Source organism: Gymnoscopelus braueri (genome assembly GCF_963280865.1).
Source record: "Gymnoscopelus braueri genome assembly, chromosome: 4".
Classification (NCBI taxonomy): Eukaryota; Metazoa; Chordata; class Actinopteri; order Myctophiformes; family Myctophidae; genus Gymnoscopelus; species Gymnoscopelus braueri.
In genome coordinates, this window is record NC_137605.1 from 44,687,958 (window position 1) to 44,700,610 (window position 12,653).

General features: G+C 40.1%; 1 protein-coding gene across 1 annotated transcript in view; it reads left to right on the forward strand.

Moving 5' to 3' along the window:
- Nucleotides 1-12,653, forward strand: part of znf236 (zinc finger protein 236) — a 137,778-nt gene that overhangs the window by 61,972 nt on the left and 63,153 nt on the right. Inside the window, exons 18-19 of the mRNA XM_080427403.1 lie at nt 3,277-3,589; nt 9,723-9,826. Coding sequence (XP_080283529.1) covers nt 3,277-3,589; nt 9,723-9,826 — 417 coding nt within the window. The remainder of the gene's footprint in view (nt 1-3,276; nt 3,590-9,722; nt 9,827-12,653) is intronic.

Sequence of the window (12,653 nt, forward strand, 5' to 3'; positions counted from 1 at the left end):
GCATGCAAACAGCCCCGAGGTGAAAAGGGTGACAACATGTTGTTTTTTTTCGGGTCAGGTGTCACACTATTGCCCTATTTGGATTCAAAACGGCTATTGTAGCTGAAAAGCTACAAGTTTGCGTCTGAATAATGCAAAAACAGAATTATTTGTTTGCATTTTTTCTCCCCCATATATTTTCATAATAAAAAAGTGCGTATCGTATCGAAATCGTATCGAAGTTGTGAGTCAAATATCGTATCGTATCGTTTGGTGAAATTAGTGTATCGGCACACCCCTTTTAACAACACATTGAGTGCCAAAAACTGTTATAACCGTTTTTCATAATCCAAACGAGGAGTGTCAATTTTTTTCTTTTTTTTTCCTTCACTGCACCAGGAGATATAATTTTTCGAAGATTTAGACTCCAATCCACTTCCTGGTTAACACATCGACCGCCAGAGGTTAATCTCATAATGTACTCACCAGTGCCAAGGTGTTTTTGTTGTTTTTTTGTTTTTTTCATGTCGCCATAGATCTTGTTAAAATCCTTAAGATTGAGCTCTACACGGTCTGTTTACATCCGCGAGATCTCCCTGTATCTCCCAGTGAAGATCGCGTGTCAAACGGGGCATCCATGTTTGAGTTAGAGCGGATTACGTTAAACAGTGAAATGCGAGGAGAAAAAACTACAGGAAGAGAATTGAGTTTCAGTTTCGTCTGTAGAATGGGAGCGGGCGTGATCGTCAAAACCGGATCCCAAATAATTCTATTTCCTGTCATCAAACCGGAAACGGAAGTGGATCAAAAAAAATCCGAAAGTGCACCCGGACTGCGCATGCGCGAAAAGACCGCAGCCCGTAGGACTACGGGCTCGGCGCTTAACCGTTGGATTTAACGGCCCGTAGAACTACGGGCCCGGCGGTAAATGTGTTAACTTATGACTTCAAAAGCCTGTATCTCGGCTCCTGTGTACTTTTCTTTTTTACTATGTATTTTGTCTATTTTCAACTGGCTGCAACTATGGAACGGATTACCGAATGTTTTTAATTTTTTCCCCCCGATTGTACGAGACCCCTGTGTGTGTAATGAGGGGATCACTCCCGCCTAGGGAGCCAGAGGCCCTGGTTGCCCCAGGTACGATTCCAGGCCACGCCAGCATATGTGTCGATGAAATGAAATTTGTCCCTGAGCAAGACTCTTAACCCCTAATTGCTCACAGGCCCTCATTGGAAACAAGCCCGCAAGGACTTTCATGAACGTCCTGTTAAAAGGAATTATCCTTATCCTTATCCTATACATTTGAAAACTTGTGAAACGGGACATTTTGCAAATTGAGTACTTGCTACTTTTGGTTCTCTAAGTACATTTTGACACCAATACTTTTGTACTTTTATACTCAAGTAAATTTTCAATTCCGGACTTTTACTTGTAACGGAGTACTTCTACATTGCAGTATTGATGCTTTTACTTAAGTAAAACAATGTAGTACTTTTTCAACCGTCGCTTTTAGCCTTTCTTTCTTTTCACCAAAGAACATTGTCTCAGTTTTGTCTTTTTTATGGGACCATAGTCATAGTCACTGTAAAAGAGTTGTATAAATGTAAGTGTCACGTGCATCATTATGGTAAGCAACTATGTTGTTTAGCATAATTAGGCCTATTTGGAGCATATCATATTCAAATAAAAGTGGATCTAGCCTTGAACTTTGGGGAACTCAACCTCATGGTAGTGTACTTGAATATGTTTACCAAGATAAAACAGTCCCTGTATTGAAGATTTGAACCAATTTAGGACCGTGCCAGTGCCATGTCCTTTGGGATTGAAATTTGGCCAGAACAGATTTAGACAAAATACTTTTAGAACATCTGTGCTGTGATGGAGCCAAAATCCATATTGAAGTTTTCGTAAACGTTTTTAAGTTAAAATGTTGCTACTTTGGTGGAATACAAACTTTGATGATTTAGTGTATTAGTGATGGTGTAGTAACGACAGGGTTTGGCTATGTTAATAACTTTTCAATTATGAAAAGGGGGAGGCGGAGCTAGTAACCCAAATAAAGGGGAAAGGAATTAATAATTAATAAATTAATATAAATTGATTTAGACTTCTGATAAACTATATAAACTCAATAAATAATTCAAACGCCAGGGACATTAGCTGATTTAGTGAGCCAACCTGTTGATGAGTTGAGGTCTCAGCCATAGATGTGCATGTGCCAACATAGGGTCAGGATGAGATCCACATGTTGCCCTGTTCCTGTCCCTGTGGGCTTGGTTAGTTGAAGTACAGATGGACAGTGTTCTTACATCATCGACATTAGTAGGGCTCAGCGCCCGGTGAAGGTTCTGCTGTGAAATCTCATTCGGAACCATATCCCTTAATCATCATGGATGGACTTTGTGGTGACAGTGGAGATTACACCAGCTGTAGATAGATTGTAGGCTTGCTTCGAAAGACGATGGTTTGTCTGTTATCTTGGAGGTACTGTGTCCTTCCACACCACCAAAATGTTCAGTTCAGTTAAATGTTATTGTTACGTGTGTATTATAGAGTACCGAACTCCTATCTCTATGGAAACATTGGTCATCTTAGAATCGTCTCATATAAGAATTTTGGTCCAAAAATAAACAAACTGTCCCGGCGTTATTGTCAAGGGAGGTGGCTCTGTATCGTTTACGATAGTCACTCACTCTTTATTTGATAGTCAGACTCTCTTAAGAAAAAGTCTTAAGAAACAGTCCGTACTCACAAGGTCATTTGTCTTAGAATTCTTTTTTGTCTGAGACCGCTTCTGTGGTAAATAAAAAAATTAAAAGAAAAATTACCTCATGAGTACGGATAGGTACACACTCACAAGGTCATTTGTCTTAAAAACATTTTAATTTACCGCTGCAGTGGCCTCAGACTAACTGACGTGTTTCGGCTCCTCAGGCCTTCATGCTGACGAAGGCCTGAGTAGCCGGAACGTGTGCCGTTTGTCTGAGACCGCTGCTGTGGTAAATTAAAAAATTCAAAGAAAAATTACCTTGTGAGTACGGACAGGTACACACTCCTGCCATTGCCCTTGACCAAGGTACTGGCATTACAACTGGAATTGGTCCCCTGGTGCTGCTCCTAAGTACAGTATTAGTTAGGATGGATCAAATGCACAGGACAACTTTCCCCAAGGGGATAACAACGTATAACGTATTAGCCCTATACTCATGGACAAAATGGACTATTTATGATTCTTTATAATTTATTTTCTACACAATCATAATTTACACGTCATAATTCCGTCATAATTCCCCACAGTCGTAGGTCGCGATGGTGAAGACGTTGGTGGTGGTGATGACGACGATGATGACGACGAGGAGGGGGAACAGAGGGCGCCGAAGAGAAGAAGTTTGGAGATTATAACTTTTACCGAGGAACAGGCGGCTTTTTTGGCCAAGGACCCCGGCAAGGAGGCCTCAGTGTCGGAGCGGGTGCTGTCCCAGTCCGCGGCCGAGAGGGATCGGATCAGCGAGATCAAGGACAAGGACGTGGAGATGGAGACGGAGCCCAAGTTTGCCAACTGCTGCAATTTCTGCCCAAAGAGCTTCAAAAAGCCCAGCGACCTTGTAAGGTAAATAAATGTCATTTTCTGTTCTTTAGCCCCGCTAGTGGTGGGGCTCTGAGGAAAACCCTCTGGCTGGATCGCCATGGAATATCGCTGTGCACCTTCATGAACACCAGAGGTCATCCTCTGGTGTTGATTTAGGTCAGTGGTTCTCAACCTGCGGGCCGGGGACCACAGGTTGGGCTGCGAGGGTAATGCAAGTTGGGCCCCCAAATAATTGGCAAAACACTAAGTTTAACTCTTTCAATGCCATGCTTATTTATGGAATTTTGTGTGCCAGAGCAAAATTCATTGTAAAAAAAAAGTTCTTTTTTTTTACAATGAGATACAGCCTTTTTCAGTAAGTAGTTAAACAAAGAGTGAATGGAGCAGCAAATCTTCAAATCATCATATCTTGGGTTCTGAACATGTTTTTCCAAAAGAAAAGAAAAAAAAAAAAGATTTTTTTTTTCATTTTTTTTTTCATGAGGTCTTTGACGTCATGTGGCACACGGGTCGTCAGGCCTCGTGACGTCATGTGGCACAGAAGCAACAATAATATATATATTTTTTTTTAAGTCACAGTATTTTTTTCTTTAAGACCTTGAAAAAAAGAGTTTTCTTTGTGATAGCGATAATACTACATTAACTCCATTGATCCAAGCCGGAACACATTCAATTGATTGATCATTCAAATGAACATGCTCTGAAAATACGATAAAACGTATCGCTCTATTCTTCTGTTGTGGAAATAAGTGATTGCGCAACAGAGCCTGCAGGCAGCTCACCTGAAACAAAGCATAGAGACAAAGAAAGGATTGGAATGTCTCATCTTAAGCTCATGTTTTGAGCTGCATGCAATGTATTCTGGGATAGAGATGGCCAGAGATTAGTGAAGGAAGAGACAGAGAGAATGATTTTTAATGAAAATGTACATTATACATTTACAATTTACAGTTCTATGAGGTGTAGTTCCAAACCTATTGGGTCAATCTAAACCTTATCTCTTTTTTTTTTTTTATGTTATCCCACGATTGTGTAACCCCTTTTCACCCGGTGCCAATTATCTAAGGGATCCTGGGCGCTACACTCCCCCCGCCAGCCTATCGAGCCCAGAGCCGAGCTCATGCCTCCTTCAATGCATGAGAGTCAGCCAACTGACCTTCTTATCACCTGACAGGGGGGAGTTTCCCCGGTAGGACGTAGCGCGTGGAAGGAACACGTTATTCCAACCAGTTCCTTTCCCCTCCATCAGGCGCCCTGGCTGTCATGGGGGAGGCGGTATAGCGACCAGGATTACTACATGTTTTTGTGAGGGTATTACCTACCCTAGGAGACACGGGGAGAACATGCAAACACCACACAGAGTAGGCCCTTTCACCAACCCCACCTAGGGTAATCTAAACCTTATCTAATCTTGATCTAAACCATCTAAACAATCTACTCTTGATTCATTGAATAACACAGGACCACAATGCAAACAAGCTCTTTGGGCTTTTTGTGTTATCCTTTTAGCATCATTGTATAAGCGTACCACTGTACTATTTGCAAACTGTTAATAAAGTATTCAGTCAATCAAACCAGTAATACTTAATTTTATAGCTCCAATTTTTAAATGAGAAACAACATTTTGAATAATAAGCTATTTGTAGTGTTGGGTCACATTTGACTCCCAAGCAAAATATCCCAAATAATATGGTCTGGATTGCCATTGCATTTGCTCTGTACCTTCATGCTCCTCGGATGGTGGCCCCCACTGATTTTGGCGATGCCTTTAGTAGTGTCAGTTAGAGTTCTCAAATTCTGCCCGTACCCGACCCTAACCGACCCGACCCAACCCGGGCCGAAAATGGATGCTTATTAGTCGGGCCGAGCCTCGGGTTCCGTGAATTCTTTTTTTTATAAATAAATAAATCTATTGCCCCCCAAAAAAGACATTTCAACTGCCCCTAGCGGCCGAACGGTAAATGGAACGGAAATGGCAGTGGATGCGTTGTATTGCTCAAAGTGAACTTATACTCAGGTATCTAGTTCGTCGCCGTCCGACCTTCCTAGCCTGTGTTATAAAAAAAAAACTGCCGAAAATGGCCAAAACTCAAACATTGAAAATCGATAAAAACCATTATCTCTGGAACGGAAGGTCCAATCTGCCTGTGACTTTGAGGACACTAAGCACCTAGGCCCGTTGAGAACTGCAGTGTCAGTCCCCACTATAAGGCCAAACTTTCCACTCACACGCAAGAATATCTATAGGCCTCCCAAATCTAAATCTATAGATTGCCAAGAATCTTGCTGAGCACATTGTTCCCTGAAGTTAAACCCTATCTGTCCTTAGTGTCACCTTTTAGGCCAATTTCCCAGTTGGGTGTCAGGAGCCGAGCTTTCAGACTCTTGTTCTTGTTATAGGCTGGTTTGCTCGTTGTGTGTTGTTAGGTTGACCCTGCTGCCTCAGCACTTGGACTCTTATTTGATGACGGTTGAAATTCTTTATTAGGAATAACCCCTTGAGATTTTTGAGGGGGTCCTACGTTTTTTTTATTTACTTATACTGTAGGTGTCACAATAATTTTTCTGTCAAAAAGAGGTGTCCTGTCAGAGCTCCAGCTCTCTTGCGAGTCTCTTCCCACAAGCAGTTTTCAGCTCGCCGTCAGCTTTAATATCCTGACTTACCCCTCAGCACTGGCCCCAGGCTCTGATTAATCCATTAAGGCCGGGAACGCATCTGCGTAATGCTATGGGCTACTCAAAAATAGGAGATCTACAAGCTCATAGCGCGGCTATGAGCTTGTAGATCTGCTATTTTTGAAAAATCATGAAAATGTGTGCAAATCTTCAATATATATTCTACAAAAGTCGTCTAAATCCTAACCGTTTTTGTTTTTTTAAACGTATGTCGCTGTATCAGTGGTTCTCAAACTTCTTCATGTCAACGACCCCCAAAATTATATGTATTTGGCCGTGGACCCCCATCTCAAAATATTTTGTTCCAGGGACCCTCCAGAAGCAAAGATTTGAGTTACAAATGTTCCTTTTAAAATACATATATATTCAAAGGTTTGCAAAAAAAAACAAGATTTTTCAAAAAGAATCTACAAGCTCATAGGGCGGCACTCGGTGCTGCACTATGAGCTTGTGTATCTGCTATTTATTAATAGCCAGAAGTATAAAATAATGGTTTAAGTGGTGGTTACACGGATGCGTTCCCGGTTTGAGTGGGTTAACAGGCAGTAAAGTACCTTACATTTGGCCTTTCTGTCTACAGGAAATCACTCGTCTCTCCCACTCCCTTGCGTTCTCTGTCTCGCTTGCCCCGTACCCTGTGGAGAAGCTAATAAGAGAGACCTGTTCCTGGGCTCCAGCTCTAACCTCTCAGAGCAGCTCGTGTAGAAAGTCTGTAAGGATTATGTTGGCAGTTGGCACAGCAACACGCCAACTTACTGTGCTGGCTAGTGAGACTGGGGGGGTTGAGGTTTCACCCCTGGGAAACAGATCTTTGAATGCACTGACAAATGACTTGCTCTTTTTGCCCTTTTTTTGTCACTGGAATAATCTCTTAACCCGTTAAGACCGGGAATGCATCTGTGTCATCCTAGAGTTCTTTGGCTATTCGAAAATAGCAGATATACAAGCTCACGCTATGAGCTTGTAGATCTGATATTTTTGAAAAATCATGACATTTTTTGCAAATCTTTGAATATATATATTTTTTAACTCAACTCAACATTTGTAACTCAAATCATCGCTTCTGGGGATTCTACAAATGTCTTCTAAATCCTAAGAGTTTAAAAAAAAAACTTATGCTGCTATTATCACTGGTTCTCAAATGTCAAGGGCCCCCAAAATAATATGCATTAGATGTAAATGATACATCTCAAAATACGTTGTTCCAGGGACCCCCCAGAAGCAAAGATTCTTGTAAAAAATGTTGCCTTTAAAAAAAAATATATATATTCAAAGATTTGCAAAAATTCACGATAAAAAAAAAAATAGCAGATCTACAAGCTCATTGCGCGCCGCTATAGCAGATCTACAAGCTCATAGCGCGGCGCTGATGAGCTTGTATATCTGCTATTTTTTAATAGCCAAAGTATAAAATAATGGTTAAAGTGGTTACACAGATGCGTTCCCGGTTTTAATGGGTTAAGGTGCAAATATTTCCTGGCTTTATATGGCTTTTGTATTTGTGGAAAGTAAACTGAAAAAGTTCTTTACTTGGATATCTTGGACAGCATGCAGCTATGCAGATAACAGTTGAAGAAGCTTTGTTTGCGGGAGTGGATCATTGATTTTTCTCACATATCTTCTGTTCCTCACATTTGGCTGAGCTGATTCTTTAGATGTGACAGTCACAAAATCCTTTTAACGGGTGGTGTCTCACACAATCTTTTCTGAGGTTGATTCAAATTGGACAGATTGCATTCTGATTAGGTGGAGACTAATTTTCTCTTCTCACCTAGACGCTCACAACATGCCCCCTGTCATGAATCTACCATACGGATGAACAATTCCAAATGCAAGTGCTCAGATGAGAGACCACTTTTGATCGATCAAAACTGTCCAATTTTAAGGACTCTTTCCACAAGAGGACCACAAGACGTCCAGTGAATACTGATGTCTGACTCTCTGTTAGAAACTATAGCGTCCATGCTAATTTCGAAGGAAGACGGGACTCTCACTGCTTCCTTAGTGGAACAAAACACTGTTCTTGTTTTATCATATATCATATGTAACCATGAATGTGTTTACCACATTACATAGTTTGTTTTGGGGAAATAACTATGCCCCTTCAAAGTTAAGGGGGTGACATTGCTTTATTGATTAAAGTGTCATAGTAAAGGGATAGTTAAAGGCATAAAAAATACTTATTGGTCGCATTCCTAAGCCAATAATTTGATGACCAGCCGAAAGATGCTAATGTTTCCGGTAGGAGACTCAAAGTTGACACTTTGTCTCCCCTACCGCAGCCGCCACCGGTCATCAAATTATTGGCTTAGTAATGTGACAAAAACAAAAAATCTCCATGAATTCAAGTCTATGTCTCTATGTAAATAATGCAGACCATCTCAGTTTGTAATTCTGTCTAAAATGTCTAAAATGAACATACACGCTTTGGGACAGTGGTTCCCAAACTTATTTTTCTTTTCCTTTCTAAATTCATAGAATTTCTTTGATTTAAAAAAACAGTTTAGAAAACAATGGGAAACAGTGCTTTAGGATATGAGAATGAATGATTTCCCTGGCACAATTAAGTCAAATGGATGAATACCATCATTTAAATTACAATTGGCTTGAAGATCAGCCTGTAGTGGACACAATGCCTTGGTTCGTCAGGTCCAATTTAAGAAAAAGAATAATAACAGTGCCGTTGGAAGCACATTTCTGTGGCCTTTAATTATCACACTCCAATTAAAGTGACTGTGTTTAGGGTTCATTGGAGCACTCTCGCCCACTCGTACATATAACTCTAATGAACAGTCATGTTATATGGCTTGTTTGCAAAGTTGCTTTTGGAATTGGCAGGCAGTTGTTCATAGTTGTGTAAAGAGAGACCGAAATCGGACAAAACATGACAGGACCAAGGGGCTAGCATCTGGCTTGTAAATTGAGGCTATATAGGAAAAGACAGTTCATATGAATAGTCTAGCTGTTTCACCCCTGCTGGGGTCGGAAGCAATTCGGCTAACGTGAAATTGTAGATCTACAAGCTCACAGCGTTTTGCTTCACGCCGCGTTGTGAGCTTGTAGATCTGTAGATAGTGTTTAATTGATGAAATATTTTTAAAATCTTTTTAAATAATACTTATTTTTTTAATGTAGGAGACGAAAAAAAGGGGATATTTACTTGCTACCGATAAAATTTGGCCCCTGACCCAAACATGGGTCCCGTCCCACTTTTTGGGAAACAGCACGGTCTAGGACTCTCCAACATTGGGAGTTTACCCAAAACACTGGCATCGGTCGGGCTCTGAGACTACACTCTACCTTGTACTGTATCTGTGAAATCATTTTGTTCACACCTCTGCCTTGATCTCCATGCCAATGGTGACAACTAATTACCTCTCTTCCTAATCCCGGCCCTTCCCTCTCCTTACTATCCCCACATATTTTCTCTGTTCCTTATTTTTACCCCTCTCTTTTTCCTCTATACCTATGCCAATAGGCACATCCGGATCCACACTGGAGAAAGGCCTTACAAGTGTGAGGAGTGTGGAAAGAGTTTCACAGTCAAGTCTACACTGGACTGCCATGTTAAAACACACACAGGTCAGTGGCTTTTACTACTTTTACTACTGTTTTCTCTCATCGCCTTTTTCCTAGTTCAAGTACCATATATCTCTGCTGTCCAGCGCGAACCTGCTAACTCCAAAACGCTCATTGTTCAGGAAACGAAAAAACAAAATATACGTTTTTCAGGAAATGAAGAAAACCTTATATTTTTTAAAACAAAGCAATACTGCCTCATCAAAGTTGGGATAGTGACTTTATATATTGTCAGATACTTCCCAAATCCAGCGCAAGTGGAGTTAGTAGTTTCAGATGAGCAGAAATTAGTTAGGTGTCCAAACAACAATAGCTCCACTCGCTGCTGAGGGAGAGGTTTCAAAAGGGTACAAATTCCCAAAAGCTAACAATGAATCTCCAAGCTCACAATGCATCACAACAACGTGTGAATTAATGCCCTGATGCTTCATGACACTTATTATATAGGCCTACAATAATAATCAGGACTTTAAATATTACAATAACTTCTGCAAAGAGGTAGTAGAACTAGCGCGACAGAAATGCTATGAACGCCTTTTTTCTTGTCACATTGCTCTCCTCATTAAACACTTCATAGATTTTAGAAATTTAATGACTTGTTTTCATAACATTAGCGTCAGTGCTAAGTTTGTTTACGTGTTCCTCCTCCTCGCTCACTGCGCAGCGCGCTCTGCTCATGCTGTTAAAAAGCAGCACTGGAGAGGAGAGGGGGGAGTGTTTGTTTTTGACGGACAGTTTGAGGTTCCAATGGAGTTGGGAGTTTTTGTCAGAGGCGCTTTTTAATACTTTTCAGTGTTTTGATTTTTTACACAGACGTAAAGGGTGTTCAATAGTGTTGATTTATGAAAATGGTGTTAGCTGGTTCGTCCTGGACACCGACGATATGCACCTTTTTGTAAGATTGTTATATCAATAGATCTGTGTTAGCAGTAGTCACACAACAGAGGATATAATCATTAACATGAAAAACGGGAATATTAAACCTATATATGTCTTTTGAAATCTATACGAAGTCTAACCCTCCCCCAGTGGTGTAAAGTAACTAAGTACATTTACTCAAGTACTGTACTTAAGTACAATTTTAAGGTTCTTTTACTTTACTGGAGTATTTCCAATATTCAATACTTCTACTCCACTACATCTCAGAGGCAAATATTATACTTTTACTCCACTACAATTATTTGAAAACTTTAGTTTCTAGTTACTTTGTAGATTTTGATTATTATTACAAAACCACTTCAGCCCTATATACATTTCGGCCATTTGAAAATAGCAGATCTACAAGCTCACAATGAGTCTCATCGCGACGCATTGTGAGCTTCTAGATCTGCTATTTTCAAAAGATTTTTATGCATTTTATACATTTGAAAACTGTGAAATGGGGACATTCTGCATAATGAGTACTTTCTACTTTTGGTACTTTAAGTACAATACTTTTGTACTTTTACTCAAGTACACATTGAATACTGGTACTTTTACTTGTAACAGAGTAGTTCTACATTGCAGTATTGATACTTTAACTTAAGTAAAAAATGTGAGTACTTTTTCCACCACTGTCATTAACATGAAAAACTGGAAAATTAAAGCTGTACATGTCTTTTGAAATCTATACGAAGTCTTAAAAGCTCCCCCATTCTCGTTTCACCTTTCGTTCATAAGATTATGGGTCGCTCCCCAGCGAGCCATGTCACATAATACAGACACGTTCACAATATATCCATCTAATTGCACTGCCTAGCTCTGTGCTGCTTTGAATAGGGAAGATAGATAAACAGAAGTTTAGTCTTTAGAAAGGTTTTGCTTCTTATGAATCTCAACTCTGCCTCTTTAATTAGTATGGTCCACCCTTAAACTTCCATGCAAATACAAACCACTTGATAAATGGCAGGCCCAGGCATATAAGCTACTTAACTCATTCACTGCCACTGACGTAAAAAACGTAATTTGTCCCGTTTACCAATCCTGCCACTGACGTAAAAAACGTAATTTTTTTTTTTTTCAAAAAAATTATTTTTTTTTTTTAGTTTTTTTTTCAAATTTGACCCAAAGACCAAGGAGATATGATTGTTTAAAGATCTACACTCCCATCCACTTCCTTGTTAACTTAAAACTTAAAAAATCTGTATCTCGGCTCCTGAGTACTTTTTTTTTTAAATGAAAAATCTCTGGCAGTGGGCAAACGCGGCCAGCAATAATTGTGGCAGTGAATGAGTTAAGTGATTTGAGGTATTAATTATTTTTTTCTGAGCTTCAGTAATGAGCCTTAAAGCCCTTAATGCCGTTTGTTAGATTAGTGTTTTGGTTCGATTAGAATAGAACAAAAGACTTCTCCTGCATACTAATAACAGTGTCTGTTTTTTTTCTCCACATAGCTTTTGTTACCAAAATTACTCTTTCTAGAACTAAAAGCATCGTCTGACCCTAAACCAGTGGTTCTCAAACTTTTTCATGTCAAGGACCCCCAAAATGCTATGTATTTGGCCGCGGACCCCCATCTAAAAATATTCTGTTCCAGGGACCCCCAGAAGCAAAGATTTGAATTACAAATGTTCGCTTTAAAAATATATATATATTCAAAGATTTGCAAAAAAAATCACGATCTTTCAAAAATAGCAGATCTACAGTACAAGCTTATAGCGCGGCACTCGGTGCCGCAAGTAGATCTGCTATTTTTGAATAGCCAGAGTATAAAAGGTTAAAGTGGTTAAAATGATTGTGACGCTATATTAACACATTTGGCTGGGGACCCCCTGGAACCCCCCCCCCAAGGACCCCTGGGGGTCCCCGGACCCCACTTTGAGAACCAATGCCCTATACTACAGTATATACC